This window comes from Scleropages formosus, chromosome 22 (genome assembly GCF_900964775.1).
Source record: "Scleropages formosus chromosome 22, fSclFor1.1, whole genome shotgun sequence".
NCBI lineage: Eukaryota > Metazoa > Chordata > Actinopteri > Osteoglossiformes > Osteoglossidae > Scleropages > Scleropages formosus.
In genome coordinates this window covers 5,219,160-5,243,912 of record NC_041827.1, presented here as the reverse complement: position 1 = coordinate 5,243,912, position 24,753 = coordinate 5,219,160, and the positions used below count along the sequence as shown (strand labels likewise).

Genomic DNA, 24,753 nt, shown 5'->3' with positions numbered 1-24,753 from the left:
AGTCAATATCGGGCAATATTCTGAGGCAGCGACACTCCCATTTTTTCATTGGATTGGTCAATGTAACTGCTCGTCAACATTTGTCGCCACCTACCGCCATTCTTATTGGTCAAGAAAAACTGAGGCGCTACCCAAAGAAGGCTGTCTTCTTGGTAATTGGTATATAGTAGAAGCAGCGAAAGTAAGCCCCTCCCACCAAAAATCCACTGGAAACATATTGCCTGGCTAGGATACCAATCCATTGTATGACTGAACAATAAAACGGCTAAAGATTATAATAACGCTAATACAGTTAGTAATGCTTGTTTTTACGTGCTGTTTGCTCCACTGTGCTGCTAGTCTTTATTAAGTTACCGTTCGGCGGTGTAAATTACTGCGTTGGAATACGATGCATATTATAATTTTACAGTCAGTGTAGCTACGAGGACTAATTGGTTGAGTTTATTGTATTAAACTACAAATTTAAAGCTGAAACGTTTAAATACGAGTTGTTACAGTTTACTTGACATTCGGGATTCGATGCGCCTGGGAAAGTCCGGGTTCAACTGAGGTCAGGCATATATAGGTCAGTGTGTGTATTTCTTTATAAATATTTTATCAGTATTTTTATTTTCTTTTGTCGATGCCAAGCAAATACAAAAGCCTAAATATACAAAAACTACCCCCAAAAAGGGAGGCCCTCAGTAACTGCAACAAGGCCTTGTAATAATGTGAGCGACTGTTTGCGCTAGAAAAAGGGCAGAATCATCATGTGTGTCTGACATGTTGCATGTAAGTTCCAGCTACAACAGAGCAGAGGTACATAAATAACAGAAAAAAAAGACCCTACTTGCTCTTCGTTTGGTACACTAACTGTGGTGGAGTTAATTCATTTTTTACTCCAAATCAGGGATTCTTAACCTTCGTACTATCACACCTCACCTAAAAGTGAACATACTCTTTACTCCCCTGTCCTCCCCTAAATTATTCAATGACGCAAACAAGGCAAATTTTCTGGGAGGCACCTCTAACCGTAAGCCCCGGGAAGGTACACCCCACAGGGTAAGAAACCCTGCTCTACATATAGAGCCGTCAAAAATATACCGTATATTGTAACGGTTCAGAGGGCAACGTGATTCACCCAAGTTCACCGAAGTAGTGGTGCTGTAACAGAAAAAGGCCACCAACGTCACCCTTACTGCCTCAGACACGTCAGGTAGCGCCGAGATGCAGCACGCAGACACTTCAGGAATTAACAGGACTGTATGTTAACTTCAGCTCTGATGAGTTATTGCATAAAGAATATAAGGCAGGAGCTAGGCTAGGCAGTAAGGTAAATTTGCACAAGCAATATGATGACTAGGCTAGTGCTCTTTGCTTCTGGGATAGGCTCCAGAACACCAGGACCCTGACTAGCAGAAGTGGGTAACAAGACTGAGTAAAGTGTTGAGTGACACATAAAAGACAGATGATATAATCAGAGGGATAACAGCCAGGCACACCTTAATTTGCCCCCCCCCCCCCATAACTCCATTAAGTACTATTGCTATTTTAGCTATTTTGCCACTGAATACAATAACTCAGAACTTGGCATTGTTTTTATATTGCAAATTCTTACAAGCAAAACTGAAGCTATTCCCCGTGTATTTAGATAGGCATAAATCGTGTTTATCCACAGAGGCATTACCAGTGATAATCCACTTACTATTAACTAAAACTTAACATGTATAACATTTACATTTATTTAGCAGACACTTTTCTCCAAAGTGACTTCCAACGAACTCTGTGTAGTGTTATGAGCCCACACACCTTTTTCACCAAGGTGACTTACACTGCTAGATACACTATTTACAATGGGTCACTCATCCATACATGAGTGGAACACACTCTCTCTGTGGGGGAACCTGAACAGCATGTCTTTGGACTGTGGGAGGAAACCAGAGCACCCGGAAGAAACCCACACAGGCACGGGGAGAACATGCAAACTCCACACAGACTGAGTGGGGATGGAACCCACATCCTCTCGCGACAGTAGTGCTACTCACTGTGCCACCGTGCCACCTGCATAATAACGGAAACAGGTGATGTTGTGGTAAAGCACTTGTATTTGAGGCTCATGCCTTACCAGTGTAAGTTCTAACAGACTCCCCAGTTTTGTACTCTTACATAAGTTGAATTGGTTCCATAAATCATTCAGCAAAATTCTGTAAAATTTAAGTAAAAATGTGTCTTTCAGTAAAAGAAACCAAAACATAATAACAGCAGACATGAATGAAAGGACTGTCTTGACAGTACAAACGATACTGTAGCTGAAACGAGGTACACAGCAATAATGTGCAGCTAGGAAGTCACCATACAGTAAATCATTATCACAGTATCTAAAATGATGTAGTTTTGGTTTGGATAAAATGATATGTCAGCAATTAGAAAAAATACAAGTCACACTGAAACGTGAGCATGAACAGGTTTTAAGCGCAATACAGTGAGAGAAATAAATACTTTTGTAGCTGACATGCATTTTGTATATCTGTTCAGATTGAATGCTTGATACAGTAGACTGAGTAGACATGGTAAAAATACTTTGCTATATAAATGAGTAATTAATCGTAAGTAGATTGACCAAATGTAATGCTGTAAGTCGCTTTACCTAAAATGAATAAATAACAATAACATTCCATCCATCCATCCATCCATCCATCCATCCATCTTCTGTCCCGCTTGTCCTAAAAGGGTGGCGGTGGCAGCAGGGAGAGCGGAGAGGCCCAGCCGCCCCTGTCCCTGTCCCCCGCAACTTCCTCCAGCTCAACCCGGGGGATCCCCAGCCGCTCCCAGGCCAACTGCGAGATATAATCCCTCCAGCGGATCCTGGGCCGACCTCGGGGCCTCGTCCCAGTTGGCCGTGCCCGGTATACCTCCAAAGGGAGGCGTCCAGGAATAATAATATCGCGCAACAATATTAGCACTACGTACTGTATGTATTTTATGCAGTTGTGCGTCCGCGAGCCATATTTCATTTGAAAATATGAAACTGTTCGAAACAGCTGGCAAACACGGAAACAACATCGTCCACGCAATCTGCGTGTGTCCACTGTAAATGCGGCACTAGGGCTTTGAGTTCTCCACTTTTCCTGATTTTCACTCCATGGACTGTCCCGGTCTGACAATTTCCACATGAAAAGAGCCATTCACAGAGCTCCAGCCTTCCCCCAGTCACCACCCCACCCCACCCCACCCCACACCACACCACCCCACCCCACATCACTTCACAGAGCCACAACCACACCCCCATCTCTTTGTTATGCTAATGACCTGACAGCACTGTTTTTGAGCGTTGCTTGTTTGTGTGAAGTGCTTGTTATTAATGGCCGGGTCCTGCTGTCCACACAAAGGGCCGTTTTGACACAGACCCCAGATGCCTCCCACCTAGCCCAAAACACTTCCTGCTTTGTCTTGTACTTTTAAGAGTTCACTTTGAAAAGATGCCATTGTGGACGAGGACAGGGTCCAAGGGTTATGGCCCGGGGGATGGGGCTGACAAGTCGACAGGAGTCGATAGTTGACATTGGACAAGTTCAGCCGTTAAGAAGCCACTTGTACAGGGTACAGACTGGAGGTGAACAGTACCGAGGAACGGCATAAAGACACATCCAAAGCAAAGGTTAACTGCTACTGTCCCAAGTGTACTTCTGAACTACTGTACAGTATCTTCACAGGGGACATTCCAGATGCCGGTTTACAAGGAAACGCACAAGATGTCTCCAGTACTCACCGCACAATGAAGACGGCAGGTCATCCGGTCTGTCATAGCTTGTAGATGCATAGACTGCTTCTGTGAAAAGGCATGAAGACCGCTTGTCCGAACATCCTTCCGTTATTAATAACTGCTGGGGTCGTGGCGGTCGGGAGCCTTATCCGAGAAACGGGGCGTGAGGTAGAGCACTCCCTGGACTGGACGGGACACCGCTCCATCGCAGAGGTGGAAAGAGCTCTTGAAAAAAGAAAAAAAAAAACTGAATTTATACCTGACTTTTATTGTCACTCTGTGACTAAATGTTACGATTTATGTAAATGAAACCATTATCAATTAGGGGTTTGATGATAAGTGTAACAACACCACCGTAGTTATCGTCACCTGTTATATAATGCATCTTATGAATTTGTTTTTAATGTAGTTTTTGCGAGCTGTTTTAGTTTTCTAAATAATGACTTCATTTCCAACCAATCTTGTGTAATCATTTCACAGCACCTTGTCATCAATACAAATAAATTCTATCTCAGTGAAGTTGAGAAGATTTCAGTGTTTCCTGTATTTTGATCCTAAGTTGTTCACATAATTATTTCATAGCTTTTCCAGATGTTTTCTCTACCTTTCAGGGCCTTTGTAAAGTGTTAATATTAGAATATTTAGAGAGTCTATCTCCTATCTCAATAAGTTGGCAACTAGAATAAATTTATAGCACAGAAATTGTGTCACTGCAAACCGGATAGCTTTTTATCTAGAAATTAAGCAAAACCTTAAAGTGTAAACACACACAGGCTGAAACCGCTTGTCCCGGAGCCTAACCTGGCAACACAGGGCGCAAGGCTGGAGAGGGAGGGGACACACCCAGGAGGGGATGCCAGTCCATCGCAGGACACCCCAAGCGGGACTTGAACCCCAGAGCCACCAGAGAGCAGCACCTGGCCAAACCTGCCGCGCCACCCAATCAAAGTGTAAATCAATCCCTTTTTTAAAACGCACACAATGAACTAACGGTTCCCCTTTTGTGAGCTGAAAAAGTTATGTATTTATGTTATGTTCCCAAGTCATTACGCTTTTTCCGTGGGGACGTTCACAGAGATCCTACCTAGCAGACCCTGACAGCAGACGAGGCGTTACAGCACACGGGAACAGTCACTTGTTCACTAAGATGTTTGGGGTGATAATGGTTCTTCCAGTTCCTGGCACATTGCTGCACCGCAAACAGACTTTATGGACAAAAGGTGGGACCAGCATATGCTACTGCACACCTGTGAAGATGACAGATAGGTGCATAGGACTAGAGTTGGACCGAGGCTATGGAATAACTGGCTTCAACCGCCGACACCTGGTACTGGTACTCATAGCAAAGTGGCCGACCACACTGGTACCACAGTGACTTCACTTTAAATAAGCATACTGGCATATTCGCAGCGAAGTGTCAACAGCTCATATTCTCCGATTAGCCTAGAGAGGGAGCAAGAGCACCGCTCTTACCTACACAAACCTGCTATAGGAGTCATTCGCAAAACACCGATGACAGCTGTGGATCTTCCTATAGCTACATGAAGTTTTTGATGAAATTAAGTTGATCTGCAGTATAAGAACATTTAAAACAAGAGATGTGACCATGGGCCGGACCATCTCATCCTCACAAAACAGTTTAGATGGGTTCGGCATTGATAATTTGTGTAAACTATTGAATGACAAGGCTCTTCAGGCTTTCAAAGATCTCCCCATGGAATCATACAGTTGCTTCTTCCCATCTGCCTACCTTGTCTCGCTTCTGTTGTTCCGGAGAACTTTTCCTCTGCAGGCGGCACATCCCGCTGCGTGCGATGCGTGTGAATAAACATATTTTTCTCTACGCCAACCGCGCTCAACAGTGCACTCGTGCCACATGTCAACTTTCCAGTGACACAGGAATTCATACAGGACAGTTAGCCTGCTGCACTACTTCCACAGCGTCCCACATTCTCCTGTTGTCATCGCAAGCTTTATTCTGCTCATATGTTCACCTCTTACATACTGATCACTTTGGATATTCCTCCTTCACAGGATACGGTGGGGACTAAATGACATAATGCTGCTCATTTCTTTCATTTACATGTATTCAGTTAACAGACACGTTTCTCCAAAGTGACGTACATCTCATAGAAAATACAACGTATTCATTGCATTAAGAGAGAGAAAGAGACATAGTTGCGGACGTGCAACTCTCAAGTATAGTTAGTTTGTTCCCTTCATGCACCGACATTCATCATACAAGTAGCTACATCAAACTTTAGCAGAAAATCACAGAGTCCTAATCACCTGCCTAGGTACTACTTTTTTTGAGATATAGTACTGTGCAAAAGTCTTAGGCCAGAGCTCGACAACCCACGGCTCTTTCATCCCTCTACCGTGGCTCCCCGCGGTTTTGAAAAAATAATGTGAATAAATGGCTATTTTATTTAAATTATTTTGTTATTTAGTTAGTTTTATCAATGTAATAGTTATTATTTTGGAGATTAAGGTGATCTTGCAGCATTAAAATAAAACGTTGTAATATTTTGTCAATGAAAATTTGCATCCCAGCTCTGTATTGGTCGATACCATTGTACGCATCACCTGTCGCCGCCCGGCAAGTGACTTGTCTTAAACTTTTGACAGCTTGCAATCCTGTGTGAAGATCAAAGTGATGTCTTACATCCCTGATATTAATCAGCTGTGCAGTGAGGTTCAAGAGCAGAAGTCACATTAACCAAGTGAACGAAATCATTTAATGAGTTATTATTTTGCAAATATATATTTTTATATTGGATCCTGAACTGATGTAGTTATGTTTTATATTCAGGTTGGCGGTTGACTGCTGTAGCTGCGTACGCGACTGAGGAAATCAACCGATGACGGCAACCTTTAGAATAAACTGGCATTTTTTTGTTTGCTCTTTTGATTTCTTTAAAAAAAAATCCACCAATAAGGGATAAATAAACTTATACGTGCCAGTGTCTTTTTTTTTTTTTTTTTTTTTAAGAGTTCAAAAGAATTTGTTGTTTTGGTTGTTACAAATAATTTAGAAATAAAATGTCAGTCATTTTCTCTTTGTAGTTCCTTTATTTCATAAATGTAACAAATCATAGTCTTTATATACATAGCATAAGTGTAACGAAACAATATATGCTGTGTTTTCTTCATTTTAGGGATCAAACTGGGTTTGCGGCTTCAGATGGGTTTTATTTGGTGGGAAACAGGCCCAAATGGCTCTTTTAATGCGGAAGGTTGCCGACCCCTGTCTTAGGCACTTAGATGTTTCACAGAAATATTTGTTTTAGACAGTTATTTAATCTCTTCTCCATTAGTGTCAAAGGAAAAGAGCATATTTTAGATTTACAAACAGTAAGGGTTTTGTATGTCGTCAAAGAAAGAAAGTGCGCACGCACGCACACGCACGCACACGCGCGCGCGCGCACACACACACACACACACACACACACACGCACACACACACACACACACACAGAGTCTGAAACCGCCTGTCCCGAGTGGGGTTGCGGCGAGCCGGAGCCAAACCCAGTAACACAGGGCGCAAGGCTGGAGGGGGAGGGGGGGACACCCAGGTCGGGACACCCAGGTCGTCGCAGGGCACCCAAAGCGGGACTCGAACCCCAGGCCCGCCAGACAGGGAGAAGTGGTTGTTGACGATGGATGGTTACTAAGCTTTGTAGGAAGTTTATTAATTAAGAGCATTATTTTTGGAAGCATTCTCACTTTACAGCTCCCCCCCCCCCCCCCCCCCAAGTGCCTAAAACGTTTGCACAGTACTGTACATATAAACATTTACGTTACATTGCAGGAGTGGCTCTGTAAAGAATTGATTCAAGCCTGATCATGAACATTCATACCTTACCTTCATAATGCCAAACCCTAGTTAAAACAGCTCCTTACTTTCCTTTAAAAGCACTCCCACATTTCAGCATAACTAACAAATTAGGAGAAAGTTTTTACGTTTCATGTCAGATGACATTGTGTTGTAACATGGATACCAATAATGCCAATGAAACTTATTTAGAAAATTCTATAGTTAACATAATGAGCATGTAAAAGTAATGCAAGCACAGAATTTACTAGAACTGAAGATTTTAGAATTTAATAAATGTATTCAAGAGTGGAGAGCACAGCAAAGAACAAAAAAAAAAGAAGAAAATTGATATGAAAAAAGTGATATAAGCATAAGATCTTAGCAGCAGCAAAACAAAATATTCTTCATCTACAAGAACCTATTGTATAACACAAAGTACATAATAATTGTACTGTATATAAATGTTTCTGTACCTTTTAAAAAAAAATCTGTAGGAAGGTGATCAGGATTAGTCTATCCTGAGTTTTATGCACCGACTCGTGCGATGAACATCGGTGCATAAAGTGGAAAGAAACAAAGTTTACTGAAGAATCACACGTCTGCAACTATGTCTCTTTCTCCTAATGTAATGCACAAATTGTATTTTCTCTGAGATGTACGTCGCTTTGGAGAAAAGCCTCTGCTGAATGAATACAGGTAAATGTAAATTCAAATAAAAAACACCGGAACATAGTCTTGACAGATTCCGAAGACCAGTCTGGCAGGTCACGCCGCATTTACCTGTTGAGAAAACGTGGGTGTGTTAGAAAGAGCTCTTCCTGTTTTTTTAGCTCACAGGCCATAAATGAGAAATACTTTTGTTGGTTGGCAACTGACACACACCTGTCTGCTACAGCTCTCAACGCACTTGTCCCTGCTCTTCAGTTGTGGTAAGTAGTTGACGCAGGAAACCTTACCAAGGAACTTCAGTGAAATATACAAAAAAAAAATGCATTCTGTTTCATAATATCTTATCATATACCATGTAATTCACTCTGATGAACACTGATCTAAATGGGAAATGTTTTCTGTAATTTCAGCTTTTTTCGGAGATGTATTGCATAGAAAATATTACCTGGTTCTTTTTTATAGTTTTACAAAATATACAGAAGTGTATAATAAGCCTAAGGTTTGGTATTGTATTCGATGTACTGCTTACAAAGCATAGGAAGGAAACAGCCAGAAGAAGTAAATAGAAGTTATGAGACTATTATAAAGGATATGAAAACATTTTTAGTGAAGGATTCCATTAATACATGTATCATTATAGGTTTCAGTAAATGTTACAGATCCTAATTTGAAAATGACTGACCGAGTCTTTATCCGGAATTACAGCTATAATCAGCAAGAACTGTTAAATGTTTACTCAACCTGTTCGCTAAATTGAAGAACAGATAAGATGATGTGAGAGGAGTGAGGAAATGGAAAAATGGCATCCATAAACATGTGAAAGTCCTTTCCAGGAGGAAAAAAAATATATTTTCCTTCATTGTTACTTCATTCTTTTCAGTTTTACACCAATTGTGATAGGAAAAGGGAATGCAGCTTATTGTTGAATACAAATCAGAAATTTAAAAAATAATATCAACTATTTGTTTCTTTTGATTAAAACCTTTTCTAACCCAGGATTAAACATGTAGACATACATAGATGTATGATTAAGGAAACTTTACATTAACTTTGGGGGGCACGGTGGTACAGTGGGTTTGGCAGGTCTGGGGTTCGAGTCCCGCTTGGATTGCCTTGTGATGGACTGGCGTCCCGTCCTGGGTGTGTCCCGTAAGCCCCGTGTTGCCAGGTTAGGCTCCGGCTCCCCGCGACCCCGCTTGGGACAAGCAGTTTCAGACAACGTATGTGTGTATATGTCTGTACACTAACGCATTTAGCCGATGCTTTTCTCTAAAGCAACTTACAGTGTTAAGGTACTTACATTTATTTACCCAGCTGCTTAATTTTATGGGAGCAATTGTTAGGGTAAGTACCTTGTTCAAGGGTACTACAGCTAGAGGGGAGACTTGAACCTGTGAAGTTCAGCAGCTCTATTCTAAAGTCTGTAATCCTCCAAAACATAGAACAATTACACAAAGCTTGATCCACATCTTTCACAAACACATTCACCACAAATTTTACATTATTCATGCAACAGGATTAAGAAATTATATTTGTGGAGTATGGACCATAGGTTCACATCTCATGTGGCTGATTGCTCTTGACTCACCATGCGAATGATCTGACTGTCGGCTTCACCGGAAATCCAGGCGTGAATTTGAATAAAGTGGATTGTCACCCACTCAATGACGACTAATAACCACTTTGTCTAAGGCACAGTCCAGAGCCTATCACAGAAGCATAGGATGTAAGCCAGGATAGTCCCTTGATGGAATACCATCACGAGGCAAACGCTGAACCCATTCGTGTTTGATTAGAATAAAGTAAAATGGACTTGTATGACAAATACAAACACAACACATACATGTTGTATGTTGACAACAGCTGGTGTAGAGCTTAGAGACACTACCTTGTGCTTGAATCTGGCCTCCAGCTGATATATTACAACCGTTAGACAAAATCACAGAATCTTTTAACAATATCAACAACCTAATAAGGGGTAGGGCCAACCTTTGCCTTCAGAAGTTTCAATCCTCCTTGAAATATTGTCAAATCCTGAACACTGTGTAGTAGGAAGCTGCACAATTCTTCAAGAAGAAATGCCTGCAGTTTTTTGAGGGATGAAGGAGGTGGAAATATACCGTACTTTGCACTCTGTGCTTCAGACCTTCTCGTAAAAACAGTGAGAAAGTATCTAATTACTCGCAGTTAAAGTCTGAACAGAGAAAATCATTCAATATTACAAGAAATGCAATAGGGTGTGGGAAAATATCCTTTTTATTGCCTTGACAATGATTATATTGTACTTTCTTGAATGATCGTTCTGTTTAGCTAAGTTGCATACCAAACAGAGCATTAGGAACAGTTTACAAAACACCTTTTTATTTAAATAGATTGAAATATTCCATATTAAGGGCACTATTAAAGGTAATTGCTTTATATTTATAGAGTAATTCACATACTAGAAACTAGAGATGTATAATCTGCACGTATGGACAGAATATTGCAAAACTGAAGTCTGCTTTAAAATACCACTATCTTTTTTGCTCTGTACAAATAAAGTGTTTTTGTTCAGCACTTAGGACTTTCCCGATTATCTGAAACTATCCTGGGAACTTAATTAAGTACTGGCTTTCTTTTTCAGATTACACCATATAAAGAGGAGTGCTGCGGTGAGGTTACGGAACACTACACAGCGGAACTCAGGATCGATGTGCAGCAGTGACGCCAGCTTCTGGAAAATGATGATGACTGTTTTGGGAATGTGGGAAAAAGAGGGAGGACCAATGCAAGACAACACACTGCAGTTTGTGTTCATTCTGTTCCTAAAAGTTATCCTAAATGTACTTACTGTGGTGCTGTGCTCAAGGACCCTGAGGAAGTCCTTCATGGGACTGACTGCCATCTCTCTGTTCCTTGTTGACTGTCTACTTTTCTTAGGCATGGTTATTATTTGGCTCCTCAGGCACCACATAAAGACAACAGACTTCAGATGTTTCATCCTGGCACATGCTTCAACTGTCTACGCTGTGCTGCCACTTCCCGTTCTTCTCCTTGGAATTCTGGATCCATTTGGTACCAATCCAACCTTTAAGACATTCATCCACAGCATGGAGATCCTGGTCACCTGGAGCATGTCTTGTGTTTACTCCTACTTTATTACAAACACTGCAGTCATAGAAGTCCACTATGACCACATATATCAGCTGTGCACGATGCAAGACTCTTCCTTAGTCATGTCCTTTTGCAGCGGAGTGTCCTTGCTCATAGTTTGCATAGTACTTCTCTGCTGCCAGGAAGTCTCTTCATTGCTCAAAGAAGTCTTTAAGGATACAAACTCTTCCCCAGACCCCCTTCGGAGTGACCTGCCTTTTATGTGTATGAAGGTCCAAGACAAAACAGAGGAACGCCTAACTGTAGCTAAATCAGTAGCCAGGCAGCCAACACTTCTCCTCGGTCTCATATTGGGCTTCTCTGCAAACTGGGCACCCTTTCTCTTCATTAACACTGTCTGCTGGCTCCTGGACTTCAATGTCCCCTCTTACGTGAGTGTTAACATCCTTTGGCTGCTGTGTGTCAACAGCTTTATTGTCAGGACGACTTTCTTCTTCAGAAGAGAGAAATTGAGCCTCTGCTTCTTAGATGCTGATATCATCTGTGATTGGAAGCCGTACTGGAAACTCAGCCACAACGAACCCTTTCCTCCTGACTTATGCAGCTTCACCAATGAGACAAAAACAATAATTCTGCATGCCTAGCCACAGTGCAGAACCATAGCTGTTACCTTCTGTAATCACCTTCTTGAGATGCTTTTTGTTTATACCCTCTGAGTAACTCATCTTTTCAGAACTCAGGACCCTTTATTGCCAGCGTGTAGAACACTGAAACCGGTTGTGGTTCAGTGCAACATGGAACAAGTCAATAACAATATAGAAGATAGTGAAGGACATGGACAATAATAAATAAACAACAACAGGATTAGTGCAAATAATATACAACAGTGGAAATGACAGTGGTGTGGCGATGACAACAGTGTGCAAACAAGAGTGTAATTAACAGATGTAGTGCAAAGAGAAACGAGACTTTGGACATGACCAGAAGTGGTTTGGGGGGTGCACCGAGTTGATTTTTTTGAGGAGCTGAATGGCTTCAGGAAAGAAACTGCCAAGATGTTGTGAAGTCTGAGCAGTGATGGAACTGTACTGCCTCTGAGATGACAGTTTGGTGAAGAGGTGATTGCTGGGATGGGAACGCATATTTAACGGCACAATATATATTAAGAATGGGAGCACCGGAGAACCGTGGCAGCCTTTTTACACAATGATAAAAATATAGGCGAAACGCTCCAAATAATGTTCTAATGAGACTGTCAAAGTGAACTGAGTATGATGCCAAATGCTGCCAGTTTCACAATAGGTCCAAGGCAGCAGTTCTTGTCAACTCCAAGTCTGTACACGGCATTCTTGGACTGCAGGTCCTGAATGGACTGAAAACTACAGCGAAGCTTCATAGTCACATGACCATATGAAACGTGCTTGTTATTAAAATAACTGTTACAAATGCAACTGAGATCCATTACTGTGTGTGTAAACACTAAGAGGAATAAATGACAGCCTACTTCTAGATGCAGATTAAAAGGTGTAAGTTTAAACAATGAAAAGGTATAAAATGTACTGATTATGTCAATTTTTGGTATCACAAGCAAAAATGGTATGTGCAGCATGATTTGAAAGTGACCTTCCACAAGTAAATATGAATAATCCTATTAAAAAAATACAAAAATATAGGCAAAAATCAGGGGTGATGAACTTACATGAGGAGGTCAAAATCAGGGAACAAGCAAGAAACACGACATGGTATTAATTAAAGAACATTACTCCAGAAAAACATAAAGGATATAACTATCACTGAGGTCACTCCCGCTTGCATTCTCATGCAAAAGTACTCCAGTAAAAGTAAACGTTATTCTGAAAAGTACCCTTCCTCCAGAAAGTTACTTAAGTACAAGTAACGGAGAAAATGCAATGCGTTACTACCCACCTCTGCAAAACACACACTCTAATATGGAACTGTGAGAGCTCAGCCAGGGTGTGTGTGTGAGCGAGGCTGAATTTTGAAGGTCACATAACTTGTCAATGTACTGTAACCCTAAACCTGAAGCTTTGCCTTACTTGTAATGAACCAATATTGCAAAAACTAGGTAAACAATAACTGTGGTTGTTTGATGATAACCAAAATCACCAAGCGTGTGTATCATAGCAAATTAAAGAAGGTAAACAACTCCATCCCAGTTCTCTCATCTGATTTACAGATTATAGCTCTCATTCACAGGGGTCCTCAATGCAGATACTGATTATTATCCATCCATCCATCTATCCATCCATCTTCTGTCCCGCTTGTCCTAAAAGGGTCGTGGTGGCAGCAGAGAGAGCAGAGAGGCCCAGCCGCCCCTGTCCCCCGCAACTTCCTCCAGCTCAACCTGTGAGATCCCCAGCCGTTCCCAGGCCAACTGTGAAATATAATCCCTCCAGCAGGTCCTGGGCCGACCTCGGGGCCTCGTCCCAGTTGGCCGTGCCTGGAATACCTCCAAAGGGAGGTGCCCAGGGGGCATCCTTATCAGATGCCCCTTTCTGGATCGGGGCCTTGGCGTGACGGAAGGGCTTGCGTGATCTAGGGATCTCCAGAGCTAGGTCGTTGGGAGCATTATGCTCCTGGTAGGGTCTCCCAAGGCGAACAGGTCTGGAGTGAAGATCCAGACTAACACGATCGAAAAACCTCCATGAAAAAAGTAAACAAGAGAACGTTTACCCTGCCCGGAATAGGGTCACCGGGACCTACCCCTGGAGCCAGGCCTGTGGGTAGTGTTCCTAGGCGACCGCCTGGTGGCCAGGCTCAGCCCGAAAAGGCATCATGGGGGGGGGGGCCATGTGGGCCCACCAACTGCAAGGTCCAGCATGGGGGTCGGGTGCTACGTATACCTGGCGGCGGGAGGGGGTGGGGTGGCGCATGCCGTCGCGGCCCCTCGCGGCGAAAACTGGCTCTTGGTACTGATTATTATAGCAAACAAAAGAGAAGCTAAGTACATAATAAATGGTTGGTTAACTCCTGCTCCACAAAGCTGCAAATGAGGACACTGTGCTGCTGAAATTATATATAATGTGCAAAAAAGCTCATTTTATTCCAAAAATATTTTATTCACTGCATTTGGGGGGGAAAAAAAACTGCTCTGAAAGAAGAGTCACTTGGAAGAAAACTGAAAAAGTGAAAGTACAGTTATTTTCAAAACATTATTTCCTTAAGTAAAGGCACTTGTCCAGAAATTTACCTGAGAAAAATAAAAAGGTATCAATACATGAACTCAAGTAACTTTGATTCAAATGAACCTTTTTGATGTTCTGAACCAGCACCAATATTAACATATACAATTTAAACTAATCCTTTCAATAAATTACATGTGCAGTACAAATAAAATTTGACAATTTCATTAGCAGGAGCTGTGGTGGCGCGGCAGGTTTGGCCGGGTCCTGCTCTCTGGTGGGTCTGAGGTTCGAGTCCTGCTTGGGGTGCCTTGCAATGGACTGGTGTCCCGTCCTGGGTGTGTCCCCTCCCCCTCCGGCCTCGCGCCCCGAGTTGCCGGGTTAGGCTCCGACTCACCGTGACCCAGCTTGGGATAAGCGGTTTCAGACTGTGTGCATTTCATTAGTCTAATAAACTAAAATAATAAGACCACACTCTACTAGGTATTAGCTGACATCACAGTGCACACAGCTGGGAAATTTTGAGTGGAGCAATTCAGGGTAAGTACCTTAAAGTGTACTACAGCAGGAGCAGGGACTCACATTTGTGTCCTTTGACTACAAGGTGACAACTCTAAACCACTACACAGTAATCACTGTCACAGAACGAAAGTATCATTCTTTTGCCATTTATCCGGTACCTTCATCCAGAATGATTTACCAACTGTTTATTAGAAGGGTACTTATACTAGAGCAGTTCAGGACGCCGGCTTTCTCAATGGCAATATAGCAGCAGCAGGAAAGAGATTCAAACAGACAGTCCTTAGCTTACAAATCATTACCCCTCATTGCTAGACTACTGAATGAATGTCCCATAATATGAAAACCCCGACACAAACTAACATTATTTAAATAACTAGCAAAAGGAAAAAAAGCCCATCAGCTCAGATGCTCAAAATGCTAAGAAAGGTACAACCCTGGGGGGTTTTCTCACATTCTTTGCTTGATTTACTCAGTCTAGCTGCCATATGATATAGTTACCTATCCAGGCAAGTGAAAGCAGTACTACTGGCGTGAATACAGTTACATAGCTAGCTAAATGTCATCTGACTTTCACATGATAAAGCCTCCACAGATTTGATCACTTGCTATTTACGTGATGCTGGCAAAAGACAAACAGCCATTTCTGTTCCCACACCAGCTCAGTACACAGCTTAACTTGACAAGACATGATGATTTTGCCAGTAATAATAAAATAAAATTACGAAAAATTACTAAATAATATAACTTCCTCGGTAATAAAATAAAAAAAAAAACGTATTTAACCTAAAATATATTAAAATTAACTTTAAAATAAATGTTATTTTAAAACATTTTCCCATCGTTTTAGCACCACCTTTAACCAGAACGAAGTGAGGAAATTGCGCGGTGAACTCCGATTGGTCAGGATTAGACAAGTAGCCAATGAAATCCAGAGAGAAGAGCGCGCTGGAAGGAGGCGTTACCACTCGTCTCGCGGTGTAAAACACTACTGGTTTTTAAGCAATTTTACCATAGAATTCACAGCACCAGTGAAAAATAACCTGCTCGTTTTTTTTTTTTTAGGATTTAAAATAATAGCTGGAATTATATTTCGGTCCAATAAAATGGTCAGATGTATTTATTTTGATTTACTGAAAATGATAATGCGTTGTGTTTTCTTACTTTTACCACGTTTCAAAAGCACTGGCTGGAACGAAGGTGTTAAGTAAGCCGCGCTGTTCAGAGGAATGTTTACTCACCCTCCGCAGTCTTTCTGGCGCTATGTCTGCCTCCATGGCAACCAGCGGTTTGTTTTAGAGCGTGGGACGCATTCGGAGGACTCTTATTAGTGTTTCTGACCTACTTCATGCGGGAACTTTTATTGCCAGAAGCCTCCAGAAGTCTTAAGTCTCCCCACTCCTCAAAGACCGCAACCGTCGGGCTATGACGTCATAACGTCCACCACGTTCTTCTCCACGACAGAAGAACCTCGCAGAACTCTCACTCAAGCTTTATGTTGAGTTAAATAAATAAAAGTCTCGTGGCAATAGTTTGTCAAAATAAAAGTTTAATACCCGCTGCTTACTATAATCGCAACAGACGGGTCATTAAGGAAAATTAAAACATTATCTGAAACAAATATGAATATTTTTTTAAAAAAGTCGCTGACAGAAATGCAACTGAGTAAAAGCACATTTTTCCCTTTGTAAATGCTACTGTTGCTATGCCGACCACACCCAGCTCTTCCTCTCGCTTCCACCTGGAGCCGCAGATGATGTTTCCTGATACAAAGCTGCCTGCTTCTCAGACATCTCAGCCTGCATCTCTACACCTACAACTCAACCTCTATAAAGCAGAGATCCTTCACCTCCCAGCTGGTCCATCCTCCTGTCAAAACTCTCTCAAACTGGACAACTTCAACTATATCAACTTCAGCTTTACCAAACTAGACAACTCATTTTGCCTACAACACTGGATAGGGTCTAGGAGTAATGATTGCCTCGAGTCTGTCTTTCAACATATCGATGCCACAACCCGGACCTACGGATACATCCTGCATAACATCCACAGGATCCGCCCTTATCTCAAAATAGACTCCACGCAACTCTTGGTCCAGATCATGGCGATATCCCAGCTGAACGACTGCAACTACTCTCTCCTGCCTAGTCTTCCGACTTCTGCCATTAAACTTTTCCATCTGATACAGAATACCGCAGTACAAGTTAGGTTTGACCTGCCGAAGCACTCCCATGTTACCCCCTCCTAGTCTCTCTCCACTTCCTGTGGCTGCCCATATCAAGTTCGAGACTCTGGTTACAGCCTACAAAATCATCAACAGATCTGCTCTCCGACACCAACAAGATCTGATCTCTCACTACCCCTCAACCAAACTGCTACGCTCCCCCCCACCTCTGCCCACTTGGTGGTCCCACAAACAAGACATCCAAAACCAAAAGCACAAAGGTTTTCAGTTCTGCTCTGAGGTGGTGGAATGACCTCCCCCCTCACTGAGAACTGCTGAATCTCTCTGTACATTTAAAGAGTGTAAGAACTCACCTCTTTCAGACCCAGTTCACAGCTGTTCTCCTAAATTCTTGATGAACATGTATGTGCAAAAGCGTCAGCTGAATGAATAAATGTAAATGGTATTTGAGTACAAAAGTGCTATGTAAAAATGACTTTGAAAAGTACAGTTATTCCAAAAATTTGGAAACTAATAGAGTACATATAACATTACTGCCCACTTTTAGAAAATACAAGGTGGAACAAGGTGAAATTTGTGCTCCACTCACTAACATGAATTAAATGGAAAAAAAGGTTACTGAGGACAATTTAAATTGATGTAGATTTTTGAAGGAATAAATTTTCATAATGGTATATTGACAGAAAATTAAGAGATTAGCTAGTCATCATCCATAGATGCAGGGACATTTAAAAACAGTAATTAGAAAGTGACAAAGCAAATGGAGATCAAAGAATTCTGCATGTTTGGAACTCATACCATGCCAGTGCATCACTCTCAAAATCATAAACATGTCCCCACAAAAAGTACTGTACTTGCAGCTGTGTGTATCAGTCTTGATACAATATTCAATCAGTTCATCTGAACAATGGTTTAACCTCAAAGGACGAGCACATGTGCTGAACTGGCACTTTACAGGAGCAGAGGATGACAGGACATGTATAATTGACAACAACTGTACTCAGTTAAAACTATAGTACACCTGACTCTCAGAATAGCAACAGATCAGCAGCAGATGAAGCATTCAGAGATACTCCTGTTCCCCCTTGTGGACACACTCTGGAGGACCTGTTGATCCACGTAGCCAAAATATTAACTGGCAGCTTCCAGAAAACTCATTGGCATCAGACACTTTGTTTCATGCTCATGACTTGTGAACTTTTTGACAATGAATCATGAACTTGAAGCATGAATTCAAGTTGAATATTTTATGTTTTTTTTCCCCATTCTGTTACATCCAGCATATTAATAGTAACTGTGCATTAAAATTTGCGGAAATGTTATTTTTAAATTCATTCCCTACAGAAGTTGAGTTCTTTTCACCTAGAAAATCTACAAAAAAATGTAATTTAACCAGGGGTGCCCAAACTTTTACACACAGCAGTAATTTGTTAACCACTATCTGAAACGGTTCAAAACATGACATGACATGACATGAATGGGATTATGTAGAGTCATGTCACAACACTATACACCAATACACAAGCTCTTTCAATCTCAAAGGCAGGCAAGAGCAAGGACATACCTGTGATCCAAATATATTTTCTGCAAAGATGAAAACTTCTCTACTGGTAGCCACACAAACTTCTTTTCATGAAGTGCTTATTGAAAAAAAGCCATTTTGTAAACAAAGAAATTGTTAACATTTAAGAAAGTTATACTTGGATAGAACCTTTTACACACGGTACACACTGAACATTCAGCCTTAGATTACTCACTGGCATATGACTCTCACCTTCCCTACACTTCAATAACGGTCAGCCGTGTATCACGTGAACTATACAAAACTAATATGGCTTGTAGTGGGAGAGTTTGCAGAACTACAGTGCAAAGTCAGTCACTTTCTTAAGCTAACTTCAATTCATTGGCAGATATTTTTTACAAGTGTACATTTAATAAAACATGAATATTTCTGTTGCCACAGGGATCTGTTGATACATTATTAAGGATGTAATTTGTAATTTTAACATTGAGAATTAGTGATGAATTGTTTTATGCCCAACGTAATGGCGATACGATCAATGTTTAAAGCCACCATCAAGAAAATCCTTGTACATGAAGTTTGTAATTTTAGACTGTATGCTTAATGACCATTTGCCTCATTCTTTTTACTGCATTGCAAGCACAGCAAAATAGTCTATCATTTGCTGCCACAGGTACCACTGCATCTTCAACACAAACACAAACATGCAATAATGACCTTAATTAGTACGAGTTTATTCATCAATAAAAACAAGTTTTTCAACTGACAAAATCCACATATTGATTCAAAAAAAGGTATCTTTTATGCACAAAGGGAAAATAAACTGACAAAGAAAAGCCAAAGAGGATACAGCATTTCCTGCAGTCGGGGAGGTCCATGCTGGTGACGAGGCCAAGCAAAAGCAGCTACACATAAGCAGCTACGCATGAGCCGCCCACTCAGGTGAAGTAATGAGGCTTCTTTACATTGATTCCATACTCAGAGAGAGCTGGACTCAAGTCTTCCATTGTTAGTGTATACTTCTTGTCCTGAATTTGGGAGATAAAATTTAGAAAATAAACAAACCAGTTATGCCTAAGTGGAGAAAGAGAAAATCAACTGGATTCATCATCTTAAACACAGGATTTTAATTAAAGCTTAGAGATAAGAACAACCTTTGTCTTATTCCTGGAGCTGCCTGAAGCGGTGCCCTTCATTTTACAGTGCTGCAGAGCATCATTGGCAATGTCTGAGATGAATTTCTGAGCTGCAAGAGAGATGAGGCGAATTCTGACGGTAGAGAGAGAAAGACTGATCACACCACAGGTTCCACCTTCACATCAAACAACATGGAAATGGTCTTAGACAAGTCATCAAAATGCAAATAATGGGACATCCTGCTTCGTGGACACTTACATTCGGGGGTCTGATGCTTCAAAGCCAGCACGGTTCAGATAATATCCTGTCACTGCATCTGGGATCTGTTAAAAGCAGCCTCAGTGTTACTGTCAGACACATAAGAAAAACCGTGCAGCACCTACATGCAAGCTTATGGAAGAGACCCTCACCGTGGGTGTGTAATCTTCCAGCTGCATGAGGAAATCTGCCAGTGGTGTCGTGGAAATCACTGGCTTCACATCACCGTTAGCGATACCGCCAGGTACGTACACACCATTTGAGACTGAGGTGTCTGATGATGGCAGGGCAGAAGCACCTGACGTTGGGACTGCGAAATTATACAAACAAAATCACAGTAATAATACAAATAATGACAAATACAAATAATACAAAAAAAAAAAAACAGGCAAATATTGTTACAACTTTTCCCCTTTTCCTTCAGTGCAGAGATATTACACAATAAAAGTATTTACAAAAAATAATCTTTCCACATTTAGTAGTCATAATATCAGAAATAAAATTAATAAAGCTAAAAAAAAATATGCTTTTTCAAACAGCATGTTATGTGGCTGCCATACTACAGTCTGTTCCATCTATTTTGTATTTTTCTTAGGAGTTTCTCTTTGTTTCATCTGTGGTTCTATACTACTAATGCAGCTGTACCAACCGGCTTTACGTCTTCTTGTACAACTACACCTCACAACCACGCTTTCGGACTTTGCGTGTTCTGCTCTCAATGACTGCAGTTGTTGTGGAGCTTGATTATGGATATGTTATAGTTTCACTGAATGCTTTACACCACTGAGGACCGCAACTGTGACAGTGGCAAGATTTTTGTGTAAACTGAGGGTCAGCTGCTGACCCTGAAAGGGCTGCCCGTGCTTGCCTCCTGGATGGTCCTGAGCATGGACAAAAGCACTGCAAAGGAATGCCTATAAATGGGTTTCAGACTGTGTGAGCAGATTGCCAGCAGTGCAACAGGAGGAGAAGTGATGAACTTGCTGCACTTGTGAACAGTGGATAGTGATGCTCATGTTGTTTGCCCCATGGGTTTGCAGTATTCTTGCTTGCTGACATGGAGGCAGTGTTTGATCACAATGACAATGCAGTCATGAGACCTCAGATGGAGTGGCCCACTGTTATCACTGTGGTCTCTGGAAATCTTTAAAGCAACACACCGCTCCAGTTGAGCTGCGAGTGCTGCTTTTTTCTACAGTTCACTGTCTTTTTGCACACTGTTGTCTGGCTGTCATAGTTCAGTGCTGATCAGTGTCTTCTGTCACTTTGTTGTATGTGGGCTACTACAGGATTGTGTAATTTCATTCAGGATTAATAAAGATTTTAGTTAACACAAAGTGCTCCAATTAATCTGTATACATTAATGAAAAGTGATAAAACTGCAAGTCGCTTCTGACAAAGGTGCTGACCAAGGCACGCAACAGCAAACCGCTGTGGCAATGAGAAAATATAGCAGTGCCACCGGCGGATCGGAGTTACGCTGTTTGCTGGTTGTAGAACACATGCAAAAGCCTTCAAGTCATGATGAGGCTACGTGCTGCTTGAAAGTATGCGAAGCCCTTGTCTCCCTTAATTTTACCACAAAATGGGTATTTAATGAGAATCAGTGTTTCTCATGTGACATAATAGGTGTGTAATGACCAGTTCCATATGTTACTTTAGAGGAAATCATGTGTGGAGTAGAAAAAGTAGAGAAAGTGCAAAAATAAGTGAACCCAAATTTGTACTGGTTAAACCAAGTAGCTAAGTAAAATCGGGGTGTAAATCATTTACTCAAAAGATTACCTTAACATTTATATTTTATTATACAATAATAAAGACCATCCCAGGGTTCACATATACTTTCATTGAAAGCTTGAAAGTTTCAAGCAACTACATGCTTACACTCAACACAGTGAGTGAGTTAGCAGTTTTGTTACCGTATCATTTAGTTGAGAGTAAGTTGTATTTCTAACACAATCGCTTTACAAGAGTATTTGTAATGAAATCCAACAGCTACGTACGAATAACTAAAAAAAAAAGTTTTAGTGTACTTACGTACTACGAGAAGTTAACGCAAGTAACTCGTTGAATAACAAAGCATGATGATGATCCTCTCAAAACAGCCTTAACAGGTGCCAGCGGTGTGTGTGTGTGTGTGTGTACATGTAATTTTCATATTATTGATATTCCAGCATGATGTGTTTGTGTATCCTGCGGCCTCACCGTTGCTGCTGACTGAAGCGGCACCGCTGCCGGAGTTTGTCACCGCGCTGCTGCTGTTCATCATGCCGCTGCTGCTGCTGTTCGCGGAGGAACAGTTGGTGGAGGATGCGCCGCCGGTCGTAGCTGCCTGCGGAGCATCGACGTTCATTTTCCCGCAATACCAATACGTAGGCGTAGTTCAGTACCTTGTATTTTTTTATTTTTTTTTAAACGAAGCAGTGTTTATTTTTTTTAGTTAACTTAGTGTACTTAACTTTTCTGTAGTAGAATAAACAAAAATAACAACAACGTCATTACTTGTGAGTCTACTAACAGAACGGCCCCGTTTCCTTCCTTCCTTCCACCCCCCCCAAACAAAGCTAGTTCCGCGTGTTCCAATAACTGACGTCCGTGTGCCCGCGATCTCTTTATTTAGGTTCCGCTGTGTTAGCGGCCCTGCGCGACACGGATTTTCGTGTTTAAAAGCTGGAAAACACTTGATCCTCCCTCACCCGAATTTGTATTTCTGATGTTTCATTTGTTTAATTTTCGCGGACATTACTGTAATTATGGTGCACGTGTCTGGTGAATCGTTTTAGGAAGCAAAATGATAACAGGAAGAGAGAGAGCTACACCGAAGGCAACCGAAGTTCTCGAGTCTCGTACTCAACGTGTATGAAATTTGTACTTATTTAAAAACAGATCGCACTGTACCTTATAAAATACAAATAAATATTTCCTCTGTATTTTGTCTGATTTTCACTGGTAACGAAGATTTCATATATTTCAAGAACAAATATATAAAGCCCACGATGTTACATATAACCGTAACCGCATTTGCCACGACAACTCGTAAAAAATAATTTAAAAAAGCTTGACATTTAAATGCAAGTAAATGACACGCGAAAATAACCGGTTAAAATTCAGAGGATCAGTGGGCGAAATCGCGAAGAGAACAGAACAGAACTTCTCCCCATTCCATTGGAAGTACCCCTCCCTGTACCTATTTTACCTTTTTTTTCCCCCTTTACCTGTTTTTACCGCAAGAGCCAACAGTGTATTGTACAATGGCATCATGAGCAAGGGAAACTTTGTGAGACACTTGGCTGTACGATTAATCTGAGCACAAACCCTCTTGACCCCACAGTGAGTCAGAAGAGAGAGAATTAGAAGCAAATTCCAATGTTCTCTCAGATGTAAGTCGCTTTGGAGAAAAGCGTCTGCTAAATGAATAAATGTAACGAAAATGTAGGTGTTCTGAACATCCCAAATGACTGAATATGACCCCAGAAAAAAAGCAGCCATCCACTGTAAACTACACTTCTGGGACCTCACCACTATAATGCACATATGGTGTTTAGGAAAAAAGTGAGAAAACTTTGGCACAACTTCGCACCAGTCTAGTGAACGCATGATGGTGAATATCGGCAGGAATCACAACAAGGACTCCAACTAAGGACACGTTGGTAATGTCACATTAACCCTTATACAGAGACGGACACACTGCCCCATTCCCCCACTACCACAATGACAATACTGTATTTACACCCAGAAAAACACCATTCAATTATTTGTGGTGTTTAGGATAATCTTTTCCAAGGAGCATTTACAGATAACCTTTCTTGTGAGATGTAACAGCTAAAGGTTAAACAAGCCAATGCTCCAACACATTGTAAAAAATATTTTATTTTCTTTACAGGAACAGTTAACTGCATTGCCCAAGATGTCTTATACGATCTTTTATTTACTCACTGGTCAATGGTACCATTATCAGAAAGAAGCGAAAAAATCAATTCAAATGCCCCAAAAGTTAGACAGGAATGTTGAAAGTTGTTCCCTGAAGTTATTTTGTTTGAGAAGAAAAAGATTTGCTTCAGATCTACTAAAAGCATTTCAATTCCATGTCTGGCAGTAAAGAAATGTTCACTTGCAAGAGATTCAAATACATTCTAAATATGTTAAAAAAAAAAAAAAGAAAAAAAAAATCCTCAAAATGTGTTAATCGTACAAAATCGTGAAATGCAGCTTTAAAACAAAATCAATAAAACTATTCTTATGCATATTTTAAACTTTTCAGTGAAGAATAAGTATATGTAATGAAGATCAAACAAAAAAATATCACCCTGAAAAGAACAAAAAGATCAATAGTACAGTACAGCCTTAAAAACCTACTGCAATATAGACAGGTACCCATCACCATGCATGCCAAAATGCATTTTATAATCGCTGGACATTTCCCATATAAAAAAAGTTGACTGGCAAAGCACCCGGAGACACAGCAGAAGAACTGCATAAGGCAACTCCCCCCTCGCAGAGACAGCACATAAACACGTGACAAGGAAGAACAGGAAGCAAAGGTATGTGGTGGTGATCACCTTGGTGATGACGACACATGGTGATGTTCACATCGATTTTAATGACACGTGATGATCACTCTGACAATCACACTGATTCTAATGAAACATGACAACACATGATAATCAC

The 24,753-nt window shown here is 41.1% G+C and overlaps 2 protein-coding genes across 4 annotated transcripts; one reads left to right on the top strand and one right to left on the bottom strand.

The window, feature by feature from the left end:
* Positions 1-8,366: 8,366 nt before the first annotated feature.
* LOC108918240 (probable G-protein coupled receptor 160) lies at positions 8,367-13,579 on the top strand. Of its 3 annotated transcripts, XM_018725359.2 has the most exons (3): positions 8,367-8,488; positions 10,852-11,013; positions 11,173-13,579. In XM_018725359.2, exons 2-3 carry the CDS (start codon positions 10,919-10,921, stop codon positions 11,963-11,965), a joined length of 888 nt encoding a protein of 295 aa, XP_018580875.1. In that variant the 5' UTR covers positions 8,367-8,488; positions 10,852-10,918; the 3' UTR covers positions 11,966-13,579. The 3 variants fall into 3 exon arrangements, with proteins under 3 accessions (XP_018580875.1, XP_018580874.1, XP_018580876.1); XM_018725358.2 differs by having other exon boundaries at positions 10,852-13,579; XM_018725360.1 differs by lacking the exon at positions 8,367-8,488 and having other exon boundaries at positions 10,951-11,013; positions 11,148-13,579.
* A 5,827-nt stretch (positions 13,580-19,406) lies between these two features.
* On the bottom strand, positions 19,407-22,654 carry taf10 (TAF10 RNA polymerase II, TATA box binding protein (TBP)-associated factor). Its single transcript, XM_018725434.2, has 5 exons — positions 22,291-22,654; positions 20,238-20,395; positions 20,086-20,150; positions 19,845-19,959; positions 19,407-19,718 (listed from the first exon to the last, which is right to left on the bottom strand). Exons 1-5 carry the CDS (start codon positions 22,436-22,438, stop codon positions 19,629-19,631), a joined length of 576 nt encoding a protein of 191 aa, XP_018580950.1. The 5' UTR covers positions 22,439-22,654; the 3' UTR covers positions 19,407-19,628.
* Positions 22,655-24,753: the final 2,099 nt, after the last annotated feature.